General features: G+C 42.7%; 1 protein-coding gene across 4 annotated transcripts in view; it reads right to left on the bottom strand.

Annotated features, from left to right (window-relative positions):
- OPHN1 (oligophrenin 1) overlaps positions 1-23976 on the bottom strand; it is a 240962-nt gene that overhangs the window by 89057 nt on the left and 127929 nt on the right. For all 4 annotated transcript variants that reach the window (XM_025044450.1, XM_025044447.1, XM_025044449.1 and 1 more), the window contains 3 exons: positions 7809-7910; positions 2734-2844; positions 313-417 (listed from right to left, as the gene is read on the bottom strand). In XM_025044450.1, the coding sequence (XP_024900218.1) occupies positions 313-417; positions 2734-2844; positions 7809-7910 (318 nt within the window). The remainder of the gene's footprint in view (positions 1-312; positions 418-2733; positions 2845-7808; positions 7911-23976) is intronic.

The raw sequence follows: 23976 nt of genomic DNA on the forward strand, positions 1-23976 counted from the left end.
GTGTTTCAAAGAGTCCATAGCTGGGTTCTGATCTGGGAGCGATTCAGAAAATTTGCCACACGTAATAAATATTGGATAGACAGAGGTGTCAGTGGGTGGAAGGGTGGATTTGAACGATAGGCTGAAGTGCAGAAAAGAGCTAATACGGAACAGCAAGAAGAGCCCAGTGCACGGAAATATTTGTGATCCACACAAACCGTGTCCTGACAAATTGGCTGGGGTGCCATAACCTAGAACTCTAAGGTCAAGATCATCAGGGCTTAAATCCAATTAGAATGCACAGACAGGGGCGAACCCCGCATGCAAACTTACATTCTGCAAGCTGAGCTGGAGCTGTTGTTTGTATGGGAGGAAATCCTGTGTGAGCTCCACAGTCAAGCTGTTGGAAATGAAGAGGCTGTGAAGAAAGGCCAAGACCTAGGGAAAACGTGTAAAAACAACTTTATCACGAGCACCCGCTCATTGATCGAATCTAGGCAACGGAAGCACAGAAAAGTAACTCCACATAGTGTTCACCAAGGATAGTCCTAAAAGCAGTCATGCAAACACACACATGTCTACACATAGCTATTCTCTTATTAGGTTAAACATTTAACCTGAACTAGGTTCTAGAAAATAAGAACTACTAACACATTCATTCATTCAGATCCTTTTTCGATAACCTATGAAACCATTCATAATTTGGACAGTACGAGGATAGACTGTGTCTTTTCTCTTTAAACCCTTAAAACCGGCACAAAGTAGGTACGCAGTTAAGTATCTGCTGAATGACTAGATAGCTAAATGGATAAATGAATAAAGTAAGACTATGTGCCTCTCTCTATGAAGACTGCCATAATGCTAAAAGGTCCAAGGTGCCTGACCCTGATTTCAAATTACGAATATTCTCAGGGGGTTGCAGAAGAAGACATACAAATAATCGATAAAATATTTTTAGCATTCGAAATGTTCAACTCCATTAAAAATCAAATACACCTCAATAAAAACGAAGGAAAACAGGACATTCACCTAGCAAATACAAACACTGAAAAAATATTGCTCAGTGCCGGCAACAGTGGAAGATAAAATGTAGTAAAAACTGCTCTACTATTTTAGAAAGTAAACAGGTGAGCACATATAAATATGCCAGCACGCACCATGCACACACGCGTGTGTACATATAAACACAACCTACATGTGTACACATACAGAAACACATATAAAAACTAATCAGGAAACAGCAAAGTGAAGAATCGTACCTGATTCCCCCTTTCACTCACAGAGCAATCCAACCCATCAGTGATTCCTGTGGGTTTCGCTTCTAAAACAGAGCTCTAACCCAGTCCTTCCTTTCTATTTCCACGACCACGACCCAAACCGACCTAACTGGTTTCCTCACTACCGACGCTGGCCTCTTCCGAGCCGATCTCCATAAAATAAAAGCAACTCATGTCATATCCTGTTTATTAGCACCCGCCAGAGGTTTCCCACTGCACCCGGAGTAAAACGCAAGCCCCTTACCGTTGCCTACATGTCATATGCCTTCCTTCCCGCCACTACCCGCTGCCATTCTCCTTTGATTTCGCCAGCATCTCAAGGCGCTCGTCTTTTCACTCCTTGAGCGCACTATGCTTTCCCCTCACTTAGACACTGCGCACGTGTGCCTTTCTTGCGCCTGGAATGTTCTTTCCCCATTGTTCCCATCGCCTCACCTTCTCTTTCGTTAGATCTTAAATGACACTTCCAGAGGAGATCCCTGACTGCTTGATCTAAAAGAGCTGCCATTTCTTGTTCTTTGTTTGAGCCATCATCACGACTTACAATTATTTTATTTATGTATATCCTCCCTTCCCTTCCGTCTACCCCATGAGAACGTAGCATGCAGAAACGCAGAAATGAGTCTGTCTTGCTCACTGCAGGACACTCCGTGTTTAATGCAGTGCGTGGCACATCATAAATACTTGTTTGCATATGTACACAAACAGATATGTACAAATGTGAGCATCGATACACTGGTACACAGATATATGTGCTCACGTGAAATATATATACATGTGCACACACGCACACACACAGGTATACACACCCGCATTTCCAAGCACATAGGTAAACGCAGATAAAGAAGTAAATATAATAGATACACAGGCACTATAAAAAGAAAATGCTACAATATTAACAGTAATTCATTCCGTATGGGGGATTTGTTGTTCTGTTTGGTTTTTCCTAGAATTTTTTTCTAGCTTTTCTGCAATAACAATACATTTTCATAATAAAAAGAAAGTTGTTAGAATTCAACAGAGCTGTCAAACCAAAGCTCATCATCATTTATAATAAATCACAGATTTAAGTAGAAAAAAATAAAGTAGATAGAAGTAAAAACGTTAGAATGGGGTGCAAGGGACATGCATTCACACACAGTGCCCGGTATACGATATTTTCACAGGCTTAGGAGGAAGAAAAAGAGAATGAGGTAAAAGTTAGGGTAACAGAGAAACTGAGGGAGGGAAGGTAGAAGAGAGGAAGAAAAGAAAGAGAAACAAAGAAAGAGCACAGCTAGAGAGAAAAAATGGAGGAAGGAAAGACACGGGAAAGGTAAAGAGAAACGACATGAGCCGGTGCGTCTACTTTCTTGAGACTCATTATTACAATTACCTTTCACATTCTTCGAGATCCCGATTTTATGACCAAAGTCGCTCACCTTTTCTAGGCGTTCAGTAGATATTTCTAGACCGTTCATCAACAGATAGAACTTACCGGCTCTACAATATTGAACTTCTTAGACTCCTGAACTTCCTGGATTTGATAAACATAATCGAGGGACGACTCGAAAAAGTTGTGCCTCTCCTTGTCCACCTGCAGGTCTGCCTGTAGAAGAAGAGTATCAAGTGTCACAAATCTGCCTAGTCATTCTTGCAAGTCCGTGCTTATGGACTCAATAGAATGTTGGAGCTACAGGACAATTGAGCCACCAAGTAGTGATCTTATCTGTTTATTTTACAGATGGAAACTTGAAGCCAAGAGATAAAAAATGACTGATGCAAGACTTCAGTTTCGGGCCCTACAAGTAAGAAGCATGGATATTATCGTGGCCATGTCCACACAAGAAAAAAGCTGACCAAGGTGAAAACCAACAATTCCTCTTAGATCCAACAGAAAATTGAAGGCCGAGGGAAAACCGATGCCTCCAAAATTGGATAGACACTTGAATATGGAGAATCAGAGCATATCAGAGTAGAAGGCCAGAAGCAGAAGCCTGTCGCTATAGCCAATACCAGACTTTATTTAGGAAGAATCTCTAGCAGGTCCAAGATGGTGGCATAGCTGGCCACTGAGCTCAAACCCTCCCAAGAACACATCCAATGCACAGCTACGTTTACAGCAATTCCTCCTAAAAGACAAGAGTAATCCAATCAAACGGCTTCTGCACAACGAGCAAGACAGGGAGAAGACCACATAGAGAAGGTTGAGGAACTGCGAGAGCTCTGTGAGAGCTGAGGGAACGACCCAGAACCGGGGAACCAGTAAGTGCCATCGTTTACATGTCCCCAGCCTGTGGATAGAGAGCAGAAGCTCCACCCAGGCTCTCTGGCCAACCTGCAGGGCGCTATGGTGCATCCCCCCCAACCCTACCCACCCCTCCTGGCAGATCCAGCAGGAACAGGAGGACACCATAGACTGTGAACAAGGGGAGCCTCCACCTGGAGAGGGATGGCAGGGTGCTGCTTCGCCACCTGGGCTGCACAGGGATGCAGGACTCACTTGCTTGGAGAGAGCGTGGAGCTAGCAACACATGGCGGTTCCTGCACACAACACTGTCCCATCAGAGAGAGTTGGGAGCATGCACACGTGGGGATGGCCCACCCCAAGAAAGCACGGAGCTGGCAAGACTTTGCAGTACCCACACACAGGGCTTCCCAGCAATAAAAATTAATGAAGTCTTGCCATTTGGGATGACATGGATGGACCCAGATGGTATTTTGCTAAGTGACATAAGTCAGACAGAGACAAATACCATATGGTTTCACTTACATGTAGAAGATAAAAAAGAAACAAAATTAATAAACAAAAGAGAAATGGACCCATAGAAACAGGGACCACAGGGACAGTTACCAGAGGTGGAATAGTGGATGGGTAAAAAAGCTAAATAATATAGCTTTTATATAGTCAATAATATTGTGATAAGTTTGCACCCTAGAATTACTAGGGTAATCGTACTGTAAGGTATAAAAATGTCAAATCCCTATCTTGTACATATGAAACTAATATAATTAACATAATATAGTATAGCAACTATACTTAAATTTTTAAAGAATAACATTTAAAAAATCAAAAGCATTACCCATAGAAGAAAAAATTCATAAGTTGGATTTCATTATAATTAAAAACTTCTGCTCTGTGAAAAGCTTTGTTAAAAGAATGAAAAGGCAAGCCACGGATTCGGAGAAAATCTTTGTAAAACACTCATCTGATATGGCAAAGGTCCCCAACCCCCGGGCTGCTGACTAGAACCAGTCCGTGGCCTGTGAGGAACTGGGCCGCACAGCAGGAGGTGAGCGGCTGGCGAGCGGCAGGCGAGCAGCAAAGCTGCATCTGTGTTTGCAGCCGCCCCCCAGCGCCAGCATCACCACCTCAGCTCCGCCTCAGATCATCAGGTGTTACATTCTCATAGGAGCACCAGTCCCTGGTGCCACAAAGCTTGGGGACCAGTGTGATATGACAATGGTATCTAAAATATACAAACAGCTCTTAAAACATAACAATAAGAAAACAAAAATCCCTATTAAAAATGGGCAAAGAATTTGGACACCCGATCAAAGAAGACCTACAGATGGCAAATAAGCATATGAAAAGATGTTACACATCATATATCATTAGGGAAATGCAAATTAGAGCAGTAATGAGATATCACTATGCACTTATTAGAATGGCTGAAATCCAAACCTCGGACAACACCAAATGCTGGCAAGGATATGAAGCAACGGGAACTCTCATTCATTTGTGTAGGAATGAAAAACGGCACAGCCACTTTTGAAGGTATTTTGGCAGTTTCTTACAAAAGTAAATATCATCTTATGGTGACATCCAGCAATTGCATTCTTTGGTATTTATCCAAATGATATGAAACATTATATGCACTAAAACCTGCACGCAAATGTTTACAGCAGATTTATTAATAATTGACAAAATCTGGAGGAAGTCAGAATGTCTTTTAGTAGGTGAATGGATTAACAAACCGTGGTCCATCCATACAACGGAATATTATTCAGCACTAAGAGGAAGTGAGGTGCCAAGCCACGAAAAGACACAGAGGAATTCTTAAATGCATATTAGTAAGTGAAAGAAGCCAATCTGAAAGGCTACACACTGTATAATTTCAACTACATGACATTGAGGAACAGGCAAAAACGTGGAGCCATAAGAAGGTCAGGGGGTTGGGAGTGCAGGAGGAGGGAGGGATGACGAGGTGGCGCCCAGGGATTTTTAGGGCAGTGAAGTTATTCTGTATGAGAGTGTAATGGTGGATTCGGTCAAAAGCCACAGAATGTATGACACATTGGCTCATTGGCTGTATCAAGCATACTACAGTAAAGCAAATATTGATGACACGGGAAAGTGTATGTGTGGGGGTCAGGTACATATGGGAACTCTACTTACCATTCAAGTTTTAAACCTAAAAGTGCTCTAAAAATAAAGTCTCAATACGAAAACAAGTGACCGACCCAAGGTCCCCCAGCTTATTATTCATCGAACAAGTCCAAAGGCTGCCTCCTTGCTCATTAAGGAAGTCGCGAAGGACAGCCACATACAGCACCCAACCGCTAGGACACTGCAGAAGCTTTCATTGCAGATGCCACCAAAGGAGTGAAGTTGACACAGTGTCTCCGGTTCCAGACCCCCAGAGTTGGTCATTCTCTAGGACCACAGGACTCAGCATACAGTCATACCCACGGCTAAGATTTATTTTAGTGAAAGAATACAAAGCAAAATCGGCCAAGAGGAAAGGTGCAGGACATGTTTAAATCCTCCAGCAAAAGAATTTATGACAAACTTGCGAGAGGATGCCTACCAAGGAAACTCATCTGAGATGGGATGGCCCACGTTTTTATTGGGGGGCATACACAGACACCATCAGCTGAACACATCCCAAAAGTCCAGAAAAGAATGAGGCGTTCAGCATAAAGCACACCAGCCAAGTTCCCAGACACCAGCCAAGAGCTGCTCCCATAAGCAGACCTGTGTAAGCACAGCTGTTTCAGCCCCGTTATGTTAACTCTTTCCTGCACAGGAACCCTGGCACAGAATAGATGAAATAGGAAGAAAACAAAAGTGTGCAAAAGAAAATGGCAGAAGATCCCAGACTAGTACTGCATTCCCGTTTATGAAAGAGACAGTCCTTTACCTTCTCCATACTAACTCTGTCCATCACTGAGGCGCCTGACTCAGCACCTTCAAGCACCTCACATGATGTGGTGGGTGCACACTAAATCGGGGGCCAGGAGATGAGCTTCAGCTTTGCGACACTCTGTGTGACCGTGCACAAGATGGTTCTGAATAACCTTCACTGCTCACGTCTACTTCCTTCTTCGAGTGTGGGTATCTCTTTCATACTTGAATCTTCAATAGCATCACCTGTTCCTGGATCTTTTATCCAACACATGGATCCATTTTTCCATTTTAAAAAGTTCTCGTGAGTTCATTCTCTCTTTTCCTTCCCCAGTGTCACCGTTCTGACTCAAACCCTCTCCCGCACAATCACTGCAATAGCTCCTTAAATTGATTTTCCTGCTTCCGGTCTCTCCCTGATCTAATTCATTCTACAGCCCCAACCAGTTTGAGATTCCCAAAATCAAATTCCACTCATACCGCCTGCACAACCAAAGGCCTTCGATGCCCCTCCCAGGGTCGAGAGAATTCAATACGACTCCTGAGCCTACGACCCCACGACACAGGCTCCGCTTGCCTGATCTCAGCTCGTCTTTCGCTACCCTCCAGTAGTAAGGCAAATGCTGGTCAAATTATTTCTCAAACGCACTCTATGGTTTCCATCCTTAGGGCCAGTGCCTTCCACTTAGAAGGTCCATTTCTCCATGTCTACCCATCAAACACTCCACCTATTGCTAAATGACTACCTCGAATCAGAAGGACGCTGTTCTTCTATGAGGCCATTCTCCACATCCAAATAGGAGTCTTTTTATCCTCGAATACTTTCCCATCCCTACAAGGACACCACATACACATACACAGTCCAGTATGTAAAAACTCCTACAGTAAGCTGAAGAGGGGCAGGAAGTCTGTCTTATGGTCTTTGTCACACCACGTCGTATCCAGCACCGACCCTGGCACGTGGTAGGCACTCACCAAAAAGTGGCTTCTGTGACCTGAAGTCCACGTAAGTCTCATGTAAGCTGGAGTCCCAGTGCAGGACCCCCAAAAAACAGCCACTGTTGGAATACCTCAGAGGAAAAAAGGAGACCAGCTCCTTATCCACCAAACACAACACTGCTTTAAATCCACCCTCGTGTGGAATCTAAAATCAGAAAGCTAGAACTGAGAGGGACTCTGGAGGCTGCGGGGTACCCCTGCCCTTCTCATAGAGAGGGGAGCGCAGGCCAAGAGAGAAATACCTCATCCAAAGTCACGCCGTGAGTTACTGGAGCAGCTGGAGGCCCGAGTCCCAGGCCATGGATCTACTACCTGCAAGCACAGCTATGACACATGGCTTCAGGCCGAGGCAGGGCCCGAGGAAAGCTTTGCCATAGCAAGCCGGCACCGTTAGCGTGGCACACACAGCTGGCAGTGGAAGGTGGGGACCACCTTTGTGAACGTACCTCCTGTAACTGAGATTCTTTCTTTTTGGAAGACAGATGTAAATGCCGATCCAGCAAAGAATAAAACCTCTCGCCATCCTTTTCGAATTTCTTTTTCCGCTCCTAGACGTGGGAGAGAAGGCACAGAATAAGATGTCTATAGGTTTAATTGGCTTTGCTCAGAACCCAGAATGAAGGCTGCAGTGTCCGGTTTCAGGTGGCCAACCTCTCTATTTCCTGGGAAGAAAAAAACAAGGCAGGAGAGCATTTCCTTTTGCATTGATCTCAGCAGTTGGGACTTCCTCAAAGACAACCGTGAATCGTTTCATCTACACAGAGGGCAGTTCCCGCCGGGACAGCTGAAGACTCTGGGAGCCGCGGCTCAGAGATCGACCCAGTCATGAAGTACTCATTCGAGGTTTTAAAGGATGAAGAAAGACCGCAAGACTGAACTAAATATACGCATTGAGACAGCCTCATGGTAAGGAAAACATTTCCAAAGCCAATGGAAACCTGGGCCTGCTCCGTGGGTGACAAGGCCTTTGGCGTTGCGGAAGCATTTCACTACTGCGTTTTAAAAGATGATGCTATAAATGAGGGGCGATCCTGAAAAGTTTAACTGGAAAGCAGGAGGTGAAAACCTTAATGGAGGATGGAGGACTCAGCCGTCACTCTCCTCAAGTGTGACATTTAATCAAGCTTTCTGCCTCTCGGCACAACTGGAAGTCACACAACCTCCAAAGGAACAGTAACCATGCTCCCTTGTCACACACTAATGCGGATATTCCGCAATTCTGTCCGCAACGTGCTGGGACATCTGTGTAAAAGGCTTGTGTCATCTCACTGAGCACCTACAGTGTGCCAGGCACTAGAAGAGGCACAGCGAGGGACACACGGATAAAAAGAAAAAATCTACCGCACCAATGGGTTATTTCTAGAAGCCATCTGTTGCTGGGCGGGAAGCCAGGACAGAGCTGAGTGACCCCTGGCCTGTAAGGAATGTACTTTAATCAGACAGGAAGCCAACATTAAGTGAAGCCCTTATCAGGCCAGGCACTATGCAAAGCATTTAAAATCCATTATCTCATTGAGTCTTCACGGCACCAAGAAGTAGATATTGGAAAGGAAATTAAGGTTCCAAAAAGGTGAACTAGCTTCTCCCAGGTCACATAATATACAGGTGCGTCTGATTCATTGCACAGAGTCAAAAAGGGCCCAGATGCTCACAGGAGGAATTACACTCGGGAGGCCTTGCAAATAAAACTTAAGTATGTCTACAAGCGCCAGCCCCACTCAGACGCCAAAACACAGGGGTTTTCACACACAAGACGGGTAAACTGTGCTTCCAGCGGCTGAATCTATTTAAAGTAGCAATTATTTCAAGAAAGCATGGGATCACAAAACGTCAGCAACTCCTCTGGCAACAGATAAAAGTTCTGTGGGTTGCTTTCACTTCCATTTTTAAAATAAAAACGATGAGATATAAGTCACATATCATAAAATTCACTCTTTTAAAGTGAACAATTCAAGGGTTTTTAGCATATTCACAACGTTGCGCAGCCACCAATGCTATCTAGTTGTACAATATTTTGATCACCCCAAAAAGAGACCCATATCCATTAGCAGCCATTCTCCCCCTCACCCACTGCCCCCTCATTGAGGACCCACCACTGACTTTCGTTTCTATAGGTCTGTCTATTCTGGACATTTCATATAACTGCATGCCTTCTTACACTCAGCTTAGTGTTTTCGAGGTGCATCATGTTGTAGCGCGTGTCAACACTTCTTTCCTTTTCCTGGCTGAGTAATGTTCCTGCCTTCCCCCCACCCCCCCAAAAAAGAAAACGCCAGATAAAATCTCTGTTAGTCTTTTAAAGCTCTTTACTAAGAGATACTTAAGGAAAACAAGTGTACAGCCTCAAAACAAAGCGAAATGAGAAGCCCTCGGAAGGCTTTACTCCTCAGGGTTTCTTTGGAACCCCGGAGACCTTGAACTTCCACTTAGATGACCATGTGGGGAAGAGGAACAGGACAGAAGACACCTTCGAAGGTTTAACCTTTCCCCTCCGAGCCTTTAATCCACCTGGAACCCACCTCTGTTTGCGCAGTTAGGAAGGAAGCTACTTTTATATTTCTCTATCCGGTGACTCAGTTTCCCAAAACTACCTGTCAAACGATTTTTCCTACCCCCAGTAACTCAAAGTGCTAAATTTATTTCCTGTGACATTCCTACATGAGTTTGTCACTGAGTTCTCTTTTCTGTTCTACTGGTCTTCTGTTTGGGGACCAGTACCACAGTTTTGACTCCGCTGAGGCTGCGTTGTGTGGTGGTGATTGGCTGGGCAAATCACCCTTCCTTAGTCGTCGCTTAGAAGCCTGACTTAGCTAAGAGTGAACCTTAAAACTTCTGAATGCGTATCAGCATAAAAACCAAACTAAATGTTTTCATTCATAGATTAATTTGAGAATTAAATATTTTATAATATTACAGAAACACATTTGAGAGCATTAAATGTCTCAAATTTATTCTGATTTTATTTGATTTCCACACCCTTTACTATAAATTTTTTCCTCAATAAAATGGTTTATGTATTCCCGTTAAAAATAACTTCTGTATTTTTATACATTTTTGTTGCTAATATGCATGGTATTCTTATTTAGCACAGTTACTGAATGGTTATTATGCGTTGAAAATAATATTGATTTTTGTAGTTTACTCTCGTAATTGCCAATCCGGCTGAATTTCTTATTAAGCCTATAAATTTGATTTTTCCAGTTAGATATTTATACATTTATAACATACATCTTTTATACACTTACTGACCAGGCCCTGTGGTGTTGGGTTAAACAGCAGTACATTAATGGAATTCTTGCCTTCTACCTCATCTTAAGAAGAATGTATTTTGGTTTCTCTATGAAGTACAGCGTTTGCTATAGGTTTTAATCATATAACCATTATTGCGAGAAGGAATTTCCCTTCAATTCTAGATTCAGATAAGTATATGCTTTTCCCCTTTACACAACGATTATATATATAATTGTTTGAATCCGCTAATACTTAAGCATCTGTTATAAGTAAAGGGGGTCTTTGCTTTTTTTCTTACGACTTTTTTGTTTTGAGCAGTCTGGGTTCATAGCAAATTTAAGAGAAAGGTACAGAGTCTTCCCACGTAGCTGTGCGCCCACACACGACATGTGTCCCTCAATATCAACAATCCCCCAGAGTGGTCCATTTGTCACAACTGGTTAATCTATGCTGATATGTCATAATCACCCAAAGTCCACAGCTCACATCAGGGTTCCCTCTTGGTGTTGTACATTCTATGCATGTGGACAAGTGTATGATGACATGTACCCACCACTATGGTATCATACGGGGTAATTTCACTGTCCTAAAAACCCCTCTGTGCCCCATGTATTCATCCCTTCCTCTGCCAACCCCTCATCCTTTTACTGTCTCCATAGTTTTGCCTTTTCCAAGATGTCATAAAATCGAAGTCATATATTAGTTGCCTTTTCAGATTTGCTTCTTTCATTTAGTTACATGCATTTAAGGTTCCTCCATGTCTTTTCATGCCTTGATGGCTCCTCTCTTTTCAGTGCTGAATAATATTTCATTGTCTGGATGGACCACAGTTGGTGTAGTCATTCAACTACTGAAGGGCATGTCGGTTGCTTCCAAGTTTCGGCAATGATGAATAAAGCTGCTGTAAACATCCGCGTGCAGGGTTTTGTGTGCACATACGTTTTTCACCTCCTTTGTGTAAACACCAGGGACTGCAGTTGCTGGGTCACATGGTAAGAATATGTTTAGTTTTCTAAGAAACTGCCAAACTCTGTTTCAAAGTGGCTGCGTCTTCTATGCCACTTTGCATGCCCATCACCAACGAGTGAGAATTTCTGCTGCTCCACATGTTCACCTGCATTTGGTGTCCACGTATCTTCTTGATGAGGTATCTGTTGAGTTCTTTTGCCTGTTTTTTTAATGGAGCTGTTCGTCTCGTTCCTGTTGAGTTTTAAGAGTTCTCAGTATAGTTTGGATAATGGTCCTGTATCAGACGTGTCTTTTGCAAATATTTTCTCCCAGTCTATGGCTTGTCTTCTCATTCGACATTTGTCTTTTATGAGGCAGAAGTTTTTATTTTTTTAATTTTAATGACATCTATCTTATCAATTATTTCTTTCACAGATTGTGCCCTTGATATTGTATCTAAAAAGTCATCACCATCCCCAAGTTCATCTAGCTTTTCTCCTATGTTATCTTCTAAGAGTTCCATAGCTTTGCACTTCACATTTAGGTCTAGAAAGGTTTTTGTTTTTGTTTTTGTTTTTGCACATGGATGTCCAGTTGTTCCGGCACCATTTGTTGAAAGACTATATTTGCTCCGTTGTATTTTCTTTGGTACTTTGTCAAAGATCTGTTGACTGTATTTACTTGGGTCTATTTCTGGGCTTTTTATTGATCTATTTGTCCATTCTTTCCTCAATGCCACACTGTCTTGTTTACTGCAGCTTTATAGCAAGTCTCGGAGTTGGGTAGTGTCCAACAGTCTTCCAACTCTGTTCTCCTAGACTCCCAATATTATGTTGACTATGTTGTATTTTTTACCTCTCTGTATAAACTACAGATTAATTTTGTTGATATCCACAAAATAACTTGCTAGGACTTTGATTGGGATCACTTCGAATAGGTAGATAAAGCAGGGAAGAACTTGACCTCCTGACATTATTGAGTCTTTCTATCCATGGACACAGAATCTCTCTCCATCTATTTAGTTCATTTTTATTTTCATTCATCAGAGTTCGTCTATGTTCACAAGTAAAAGGGGGCTTTGTTGTTTATTATTTATTTTCCTTATTTTATTTCAGAATCAAAATTACAGTACTGTTCGAAGCGACCTGACAGTGTTTTTTCTTTCCATATTTCCTGGAACAATTTGTGTATCAATATAAATTAATCGTTCCCTCAAACATCTGGTAGAACTCACCAGTAAAGCCACTGGGACCACTTTTGTGTAGGAGTGAAGGGCTTCGACTTCCATTTCAATCCCTTCAATACCTATTTGTCTCCTGAGTCTCTATTTTTTCTAATGCCAAATTTTGGCCTTTCTTATTTCTCTAGTAATTTAATTCTTCTCTTTTTTCAAATGTATTGGCATATAGCTATTTATAATTTCTATCTTTAAAAAATCTGTTGTCTGTAATATCTCATTTATTTTATTCCCTATTCTGTATTTTATTTGCATCTTCTCTTTCTTTGATATGTCCTACCAGTGGTGTATGTTGATAATCCTTCCAGTCTTTAGTTAATTTTTGGTTTTATTAATAATCTCTATCGGTTTTGATTGCTGTTATATTTATCCTTAATTTAATTTCTAACCTTAACTCATACGTTAAGAGTCTGTTTGGCGACTTGGGTATGCTCTATTGTTTCCAATTTCCTGTATTAAATGCTCATCACATATGTTTTTTATCTTTTTTGTTTGTTAATCAGTATATTTAAAGCAATAAACTTTCTTCTATGTACTGCTGAAGTATGTCCCACAAATGTGGAGATATAGTGACTCCATTATCATTACATTCTAAAATGTATTTTTTTTATTAACGCAAAAATTTTTAACATTATGTTAGATCCCAAATATGGAAAATTTTAATATTCATTATTAGTTTTTTATTTTATTGTCTTCTGCTTGGAGAAGTCTATATGAAATTCATTCTTTGGAATTTTTTAGGCTTCCCGGATAGCCTAATCCATATTCTATTTTGCAAATGTTCCCTGCATTCTCCAAAAGAATATATCATCTCTGTTTCTTAGATACAGCATTATGTGTATTCTATGTATATCTAATAGTTCAAACTTATTGTGTTATTAAGACTTTGGTATCGCCATTTATTTTTTCTTCATTACAATCAGTTTCTGGGAGGCACATCTTAACCATCTCCAATACAATTGTTGTTTTATCTATTTCATCCATTTCGTGTATCATGAGGTTGTTTGTTATAGCATCATTAACAGTAACAAAACAAACAAAAAAACCCTGAAAATAGCCTGTTTTCTAAATTATGACTCATTTGTTATAGAACATCATAAGCCATTAAAAATTATGACAGTTACTTATAGTTTTTGCCCTGGAGGAATGTCCACTGCACTGTAATGTAAGCTCAGCGTGGGCAGAAACTCTGTCTTGTTACTGTACGTGGAACAGTCTCTGGCTTAGAGTGGGACCAAATAAATATTTAACAAATCGGTGAAGCAACTTGCAACCTCGGCTATAGAAGAAGCATTAAATTCTTGCCCAAATATGACCACAGCATCAAACTACTGGGCTGAATTAGAAAAACACGAACCTCCTGCCAATAAGTGTATCACACTAACTCCTTTTACTCTACTATTCTGGGCAATAAAATCACATTTTCAGATCTAAATTCTACGTAATAGAAATGATAGCTACCATCTACTGAGCATTACTCGCCAGTCGTTAGGTGAAGCATTTTACATGCACTACCTCTTTAAATCCTCATGCAAGCCACCGACTGTGACTATCACTATCCCATTTTCCAGATGAGGAATGAGCCTGAGGCTCAGAGAGCTAACTTGTCTCAGCTGCACATCTAGAGTGGAGGAGCCAAGATTCAAACTCAGATGTGGCTCTAAAGTCCTTGCTTTTAACCTTTCCATATACTAGATTATGGAAAGCACATGGAACCACATTCAAATCGGCCTGTTCCATTTATTACTTACATTATCTTAAACAAAAAAACTTGAACTTTTGCTCTCAATTTCCCGACGTGGAAACAGACAATCTTCTGACCATCATATATTTTATAAGGAAAAACACAATCAAGTAAATGCTTTAAGAGCACACAGCACACCACTAAAGCAGATCCCAATACACCAGATATGGGATAGTGACAGTAGACTTAATTGGATACCAAGTACAAACTCTTTAGCCTGGCGTTCGAGGCCCTTAAGTCTCACCCTAATCTCCTTTCCAGTCTCATATCCTCCACTCCTGTATGAGCCACTGACTTCTAATCATACTGGAGTATTCTATGTTCTCCAAATGTGATATGACATGCTTTTCATACCATGCTTTATTTTTTACCCATGTGATTTCCTCCATTTAGAATGTCCTTTCTCCAACGTGTCATTATTGAAACTTAGAGACCTTAGCTGGCCAGTTGCTTCTCCTCCACGAGTGGAGGCTGCCTGATACGCTCAGAGAGGTCTGGCCTGGCTCCAGTTGCTGAGCATAGGCCTACCATGGGGCAGGATGGACTGGGAAGTGTAGCCCCATACACTGAACTCACCACATTGTCAGTTGACATTGACATTGACATTGTGTCCCATTTGAAACACCGAGATTTCTGTCTGCTTCATAAGACCCACTTCCTACCTTGCATCTCAGTTGAGTCCCAGACTAAGTTCTTATGCCTTAGTCCTTCCATCGGTAATCGGGCTCTCTGGAACTGGATCCTATTTGATTTGGGGCAATATTGATCACTCGCATCACTCCCTCCCTCCTATCACTGAACTAGGTTCTTTGTTCCATGATAACAGACCATCCTGAGGCCACCTGTCATCATTTCTACATAATGCTGACTCCTCAGTCTCTGTTGCTGTTAATACTCTAACTGCCACCAGTTGTTATGCTGTGGTTTCTCAGACCTTGAAGGCAAGGATGGCGCTCTGTTTTTACTAAAGGGGAGAGTTAAGTGTGTTTCTATATGGAGGAGAAAGAATAAAAGAAGATAAGTAAAAGGCAGAGAGAGAATGGGTAGGAGAAGAATCAGGACATTGTGCGAGATGGGAGGAAGAAGTTAAGCAAGGAGAGGAAAGGGAGAAGTTGGCAGAGGGCCAGAGAACGAATGGGCAGACGTTAGCCTAATGGCATAAAGGAGACAGGAAGCCACGGTCTCCTGATTATCACAGCCAGGCACATACTTTTGAGCTCCTCGAGGCTAAGGGCTGTGTCTTATTCAATCTCTGTCCTTAGGGCCTAGTATTGCAACTTTACATAATAGGTGCTCCAGATGTAACTGTTAAGCTACCATGTAAAGCAAGGAATCAAAGATGAGAACGAAAGAGAATAAAATAATTTCTGAGTAGCTCTAATACACTGCATATTCTGGGATATGACCCCCATGTAATCAATCATCAGTTACCTTATAATAAACATGATGATTACTGAATTACAAATGAAGAAACCAAACTTCAGAGAGATTAAATGGCTCACCCAAGGGCGTGCAATCAGTAAGAAATGAAGCAAACTAGCCAAAATCTACTCCATTCCCCTGCTCAAAGTCTTTACTATTGACTGCAAGTTTATTCACCTTGAGAAGATACAGAAGATCTTCTGGGAGACAGCTGATGTGTGCCCTGACAGCCTTCTACCTGCGCAAGCCATGTTCTTCGCTCACACTCCACCTCCCTGGCTAACTCTGACTTAACCTTAAAGATTCCATTCCTGCATCATATCCTCCAAGACATCTTTTCTAAGTCTTGCCCCATGCCTCATGTCCTACTCAGGCTTTGGGAGTGTGTGTGTGTGAGTGTATGAGTGTGTGAGTGTGTGTGTGTGTGTGTGTGTGTGATATATATATCAGTGCTGTGTACATAATGAGAACCGATCCCAGTATACTGTAATTATCTATTTGCTAGTCGAGAGTGTGGTTCTTCGTGAGTAGGAACTGTGTCTTACTCATCTCTGTACACCCAGATGTAACAAGTACCAGAGGCGTGCTACAGAGCAGGTACTCAGTAAATATTAAGCCAGAGAGAGAATAAGAACGTGAGAGTGAAAGAGAACAGATCAACAGAGGCATTAAGTCTGCAGGCCAAAAACAATTTTCTTTTCCTGTCTATGTGATTTCAGCCCTACAGTCATAAGATCATCTTAGATATGCTAGCGATCAATATAGTAAATGAGTTTGTACCAGGCATGGGCTCATCTCTGAAGGGAATCTTGAAGCAGAAATCAGCCTTTGAGACCCTCATAAACCAGCAAGGACAGGAGATGTCTCCCAAAAGCCCGATATTCCTTTCGGTTGTAAATATATCTGTGTGTGTGTGTGTGTGTGTGTGTGTGTGTGTGTGTGTGTGTGTGCACATGCGCGCCGATGTTAACTAATGTGCTAGCTATAACCTTCCACGAATAAACAGAGTTGAAGTAAATAAAGAACAAATTACTTATGGAGATTGCCGTTTCTTACATCCGTCTTATAGAAATATTTGTTTTTAGTTTAGTGGATTGAAGTGAGCACTGAGGCAACAGTAAATAATCGGCCAGCAGTGGCATGCGCTTTGTTTTCACACTTTTCCACGAGGAGGACGTGCAGTCGATGACCAGGAGGACGGGAACCACTTGAGGACCACACAACATGCCTAGAAAACACCGCACTCAGCCAGCCAGAGCCTTCTGTCCTAGCTGAATGAACTGAACGTAAATCGCCAATGGTTGAAACATTGCTTCTAGTTCAGCAAATCTGCCCTCTGTGCCGAGGAGGCTGCTCCTCGGCCCGACTGAAGCTGGGATGATGGGCTGGCAGGACCAGCTGTGGAGCTGACAGCTGTTGTCCTCCTCCTCCTCCCACCTGGAAGGGGACGTGAGCTTATGTAACCTCCTCCAGTCCCTGGGAGTTCTAGCACGCAGCACGTGCGGGGCTGGGAGCCGTGGGTGGATGGGGCATTACTGTTCGTATGGGAGGGTGATGCATCTGTCCACAGGGCATGGGGACTCCGGCATGTGGCAACATACTCAGACCTTCTTCACAAGGACACCAGCAAACATTTAAGAGTTTCCTGCTGGGGGTTCAGAGAAGTAACGAACGTAACAAATTAGAACACTCCACAGCATAATATAAGAGTCACCATCCACGCTACATGCAAAATTCCGATTCGGTACCATTTTTAAGGCCAGGATAAATTAAGATAAAGGAGACAGCACAGCGCAGCAACCTCCCAGACAGCCAAGACACACAGGGTCCCCTTCCCACGCCTGCCCCGAGGGAAATGGCCTCATCGCTCTCCCTGTGTCACACAAAGACAGCAATACCGAACGCTAGACGGTAAGTCATGGAGATCGATCCACCAATGCATGCTTCTGAGGGCCCGAAAAAAATTCCTTCTAGAGATATGCTAAAAACGGATAGAAGTTCTTCGCAGAAACAGGACTAACGTTTCGGTGCCAAGCTTGTTTTGTGCACGGTCTCACTTTGAACTTACAATAACCCCATGGGGGAGGTATCATCAGTATCTGCATTTTACAGTTGAAATGGAGGCTCAGAGAGGTGAAGTAACGTCCCCATGTCACAGAACCAGTAAAAGTAGCAGAGCTGGTCTGTTCAACTGCCATGTCCGCGGGCCTTGCACTGGCCGGCGAGGACGCAGAGAGCACTGCTTAAGGGCAAGGCTTCTGGAACCGGTCTGCCTGGGTCCAAGAACCGTCTCTGTCTCTGTTCAGCACACACAGTGGGAATTATTTAGTCACTCCAAGCTTTAGCGTTCGGGCTTTGCTTGCTTTGGTGTTGTCTGCTTTTTTGTTTGTTTCTTTCGATCTCTGACGAGGGATAAATAAGACCTCCTTTTGAGGATTAAACGAATGAATATCTGCAGAGTTTTTAGAAGGCTATCTGGCACCAGATGGGCACTATATAAATGTTTAACAAATAAACAAGCATACATACAGGGTCCAAATGCATGAGGTTACAAGAGGCCACCACTGTCTAATGTGGAAGTACTACCTCCGGTTGAACTTCAAGCCGTCCCATTATGACCTTGGCCTACATCCCCTTCCACAGCCCTTGGAAGAAATGGAAAAGAGAGGAGCATTCCAATGTGGGAAATGAAATCGCAAGAAAGCAACTTTAATTGCACGAAGAAAGGCGGAGGGCTGAAACCCCTCTCCATGCCATTCTAAATATCTCCTATTCCATAGTGATGAAGACATAGGAAGAGAAAGAACTGTAGGTTGTAGTCCTGAGTCTGCTTCTGCCCAGCTATCTGAACTTAGGTTAATCGCTTCGGCCTTCTTGCTCAGCATCGTTATCTAGAAAATGAAAATACTACAAGAGATCTCATCAGTCCTTAATGTTAAAATATCATGAGGGCAAATGACTTCCTCGAAGTCCTACCAAATGAATGTCAAGGATAGTACGCAAATCCAGATCTTCTGACCCCAAGGCTCTTCCCAGTAGTACATCGCTCGGTCTTTATCAAAATAGCTTCTCTAACTCTCACTTGCTGGCCCTTCGTCACCACTAACTTTCAGCCTGGCCAGGAAAGACTGAAGTACTGTTCCCAAACCTTCGTCCCTCCCTCTATCCATCTGCTTTATCGCGTGACTCTGCGGTTCCTCCCACTGGAGGCAGAAACTTTTCGTTGCTAACTGATGTTAAGCTTGGCCATATGACTCGTTTGGGGCAACAGAATTTGTGAGGCAGTGATGGTGTGGCATTTCTGAATCTAGCCTTAGAAAACGTCACATTTCTGGGATCACCCACCACACACTTCTGCCATCATCATGAGAAGAATATGGCCCAGAAGCACCCTCGTCGATCCTTGAAACTTAGAGACACATGGAGGAGACCTAAGTAGCACCTTCGTCCTGAGCCAAGCCATTCAAACCTAACCAAGGGCGACAGAGCTGCCCCAGTCACCCCACAGACGTGTGAACTAGAAATAAATGCTTACTGCTTTAGTCCACTGACTTCTGACATGCTTTGTTATACAGAATTCTTAATGCAATAGCTAACCAACATGCAAGGTTTTCTAAGGCTCCCCAGAAAGCATTTTGTGGCCATGAAAAATTTGTTAAGGGAATAAAAACTGGAGCCCAAACTAAACTGTCACACATATCAGCGGGCAATGTCATCTACCAAGAATATCCCTCTCTCTCCCAATATGAAAATTTACCCTTGAACTCAACGCCAGCTTCCTTAACATTATCATTTCCCTGACTTTCAGTTTCCTCATCTACAAAATGAAGATAATAGTACCCGCATCATTAAGTGGTTGCAACATTTGCAAGAGATAATTTACAGTAAATACCTAAAACGTACTGAATGTCTGATAAGGCCACGATGATGATGATGATAAGGAACTGGCAGCTCGAGGGAAGTCAAGTGAGTGCTTGGAAAATATTATTCTCAACAGCTTCCTTTCAGCTGTACAGTTCTGGTTTGGGGTAAGGTTTTTGTCCTCTCACTGCCTATAATGTTAAATGAAAAGTTCTATTGATTTAGTCGTGTGGATAGATACTAGCTTAACTTCAAGGTACTTCTAGATTTTCTGAGCCACAATCCACAGACCAAGCTCCTAGTTCTTGTCCTGGCTCGTATCATTCATAGGACTTTGGAAGTAAGACAAACTATGTCACTCGTTCCCTTCGCTTTTTTTTTCCATATAAGGAAACTGTGATGTGGACAGGAGCATCTGAATTCGTCCAAAGGGAAACGAGCGGAGCAGGGAAGGGTTATGCGAGGGCCACAGCTCCGGGCCTACCAGGCTATGGCAGCAGTGTGCCCTGCCTCGAGGTTTCAAGGATGCCGATAAGATTCTAAGTGACCTGGGCATACATCGCAGGGCCGAGCCCTGTCTAGAACATCATGACTATGGACTATCTTTGAAGGAAAGTGTGATGACAACTGACTAGGGGTTGGGTGACCTGGATCCTCTTCCCCCGTCCCCTGCTCATAAGCCGTTGGCCCGCGTCGGCCACTTAACCTTTTAAGCCTCGTTCCCTCATCTGAAAAGTTACATCAGACTAATAGCTTTGAATGTCTCTTCTGCTACCAAATATAACCTACGACATGAATAAATAATAAGAAGTCAAATTAGGTTAGGCTTTTTTTTTTAATTAAAAACCACAATAGATCTATATGATATAGGGAGGGATGATGTTCGTGTAAGTTTTTAAAGTGCTTAAGACTGCAACGTTCAGGACCGAATTTGATCCAAAGAGCAGGAAGGTCGGAGTGGGACTCTCTCCCTGGCTCTGTCACCAGCTTCCTGTGACACGGACCCTGCAAGAGTCACCCTCTCTGCCTCATTCTTCGATGTACTCATTCTTTGGAAGATAGGATGTGGCGAACGTTCCTCTGTGGTTATTATATTAAAGTACTATAGGCAGTAACCAGAATGCTCTCTTTCTTGACTTTTGAGCAAATTGCAGAGGTTCCTGGTTAGGGTCTGACATCTCTATCCTCAAAAGGCCATTATGACAGTCACTGCTGATTGCCAGCCTAACAACCATCCACCTTCTTCCCTATTGCTTCTTCAGGCAGGTGGCAAAACTCTCAGGGGAAATACAAGGCCAAGGGCAAATCTTGGTACTTCCATTTCTCTTTGCCAATCATTGGCCCGCAACTCAGTTCTGGCCAGCGAGGTATAAGGGAAAATCTGCTGCTAGCTTCGGGGAGACATTTTTTTCCTGCTAACATGTGAGGGTGTGGTGTGTCCAGCTGACACAGCCATCTTATGGTCATGAGGTAAAGTCCAGGAGAATCGCAGACAATATCTGGAGGCCACTGACTGGTACATAGAGCTGCCAACCTCCAGAGGCCCTAAAGCGCCAGCATATGCTCTTACGGTGTATGATGAGAAATCCCACCCATCAACTCGGTTAAGCACAGCGCCCAGATAGTTGTCTAGATTGGCTGTGAAGGTAATTTTTAGATGAGATTAACATTTAAGTCAGTAAACTTTGAATAAAGCTGATTAGATTTCATAATGTGCGTGAGCTTCATCAAATTAGTTGAAGATCTTAAGGGAAAAAGGACTTGGGCTGCAACTTCAGCTCTTCACTGGATCACCCACCTGCTGTCCTACCCGAAAGATTTTGGACTTACCTGGCTATAGAGTCACGTGAGCCAATTCCTTTAAAAAAAAATCAATCCGCCCCACCACACACACACACCCTGTTGGTTCTATTGGTTCTGTTTCTCTGGAGAAACACGATATGATATAATGTTAGAAATGATTTCTGGTTGCAAGTTTACAAAAAGCCCAACTGACTCATTCGGTCACTTTGTTCCTGGCCACTTATTATTCCTCCTGAACATCTTACAAGAGAAAATCATCACCGAAGCCCTTGGAATTTGAATACACCAGAGCTTCAACAAACCCACTTGTTAATGCAAATCAGCAGTTAGGAACTTGAAATTACCTGTTAGAATGCATTCGATTTTACGCTTTTCTGGCTTACTGCTGGAGCTGAGAAGCAGGCAGGAAATTATACGCTCACCATACAGGATAAAGGGATTAGATATTGAGACTGGCATCTGAGACAGAGCTAGGTTTAAATCCTGGCCCTGGTTTTTGAAGCCTGTGTGACCCTGGGCAAGTTTGCACCCTCTCTGATCCTTGGTTTCTTCATCTCTAAAACAGAGATAACATCTTCCTCACAGGGCAGTGTGAGAATTAAATGTCAGGATAGCCCCCACCACATAGTAAGTGCTGAACTAATGTTAGCTCCCCTACCTTCCTCTACTCACAAAATATATATTATTTTTTATTCATTAGACCTAAATGGTTCCTACTAATCACAAGCGCCTATTGAAATTTAATTAGAATTAAATAAAATTTAAAATCCAGTCCCCCAGTCACACTAGACACATTTCAAGTGTGCAGCAACCTCATGTGGCAAGAAGCCACTTTAATGGACAACTCAGATATAGAATGTTTGACATTTCTTTAAAAAAAAAAAAACACCAGAATCCACAAACTGCAATCCAATTCAAGGGGTTATGTGCCCTTGAGTTCCCCTCCACTCTAGCGAAGGATGGCAAGGGACAAAGGAAACAGATGGGAACCCTTCCTGGGGCATGGTCCATTCTCTGTCACCGACGATTGGGTCGATGCTCCCTTTGAACCCTGTACTCTTCAAGCTAAATGCAGCCACTTCCCTATTTCTGAGGGACAGGTTACCTTGTAAGTGGGTCTCATCAGTAGCATGAGCACATCGGCCAGTGTGGGTGTGCTCCTCGATCGCTTGAGCAAAGGGGCCTACGGTACACCAGTACCTTACATGATCGCACTTGCTATCAAGCAGAGTTGCTCTGCATTTACAAGAGTAGATCTGTCTTCCACGAGTGACTGCTTTTTCCTGCACACGGAGTAGAGACACAAACATTTGCCGAACCGAGGAACAAGAGAATGGTTAAAAAAATCACGATGTATTCGCATGATGGAATATCTAATATAGCGACAAAAATAAAAGAATTCAAGTTAAATATATAAGCACACATGCATCTCACATATTTAGCTTTGACTGAAAAAAGCAAGGTACAAGAAGAATACATGCATAATTGTTCCTCTTTCATAGACAGGATATAACGCTTACTGTGATGTGTCACTGTTCTAAGCATTTGACCCATATCAACACTTCAATCCTAGTACCATAGGGTAGGTACTATTATTCATCCCATGTAGGTAACAGAACTAAGACCCAGAGAAGTTAAGTGACTTGCCCAAGCTCAACAGTTAGCAAACTGAAGATCCAGGACACACAGCCAGATAGTCTGGCTCCAGAGTCCAGTTTAAATGACACTACATGTTGCGTAGGGAAAATCACACACGTGGGGAAAGGGAGTGGAAGTCTTAATAATAGAAGAAGGCCTGTAGGTGAAGATGAGCAGGAGAATATACGCACAGAGCTGCCCCCAACCCCTGCCTCTTTGGATGTACATGCACACCCAACTTTCGCTGGAAGGCGTGCTACGAAGAAATATTAATATTTTAATGTTCTTCGTTGACATTTTAATCGATAACAAATATTCTGAAAACTACTCGGCACAAATTTCAAGAACTGTTCACAACTGAACACACCTGTGTAATCAGTGCTCAGATCAAAAACCAAAATCTGAATGTCGCCTGCTTTCCAGGCCCCTTAGTGCCTGTTTATGTCGCTAATCCCTCCGCTCTGGTGTAACTGCCATCCTGAATTCCAATGCCATCACTTAGTTATAGCTGTTTCTGAACTTTATAGAAACGGGCTCATACAGCAGGCATGATTGGCTCTTTCCCCCCTGTCATCCACACAGCAGCCCTAATTCACTCACTGTCATGGCTGTAAAGGAATGTGAATTTGTCACAGCCATTTACCCACTCAACAGTTAATAGGTATTATTAATCTTTTTTTTTCCAATCCTTCCAGAGCCTCTCACAAAACTAGGTGCAGAGTGCAGTGCA

This window comes from Pteropus alecto, unplaced genomic scaffold, assembly GCF_000325575.1.
Source record: "Pteropus alecto unplaced genomic scaffold, ASM32557v1 scaffold312, whole genome shotgun sequence".
Classification (NCBI taxonomy): domain Eukaryota; kingdom Metazoa; phylum Chordata; class Mammalia; order Chiroptera; family Pteropodidae; genus Pteropus; species Pteropus alecto.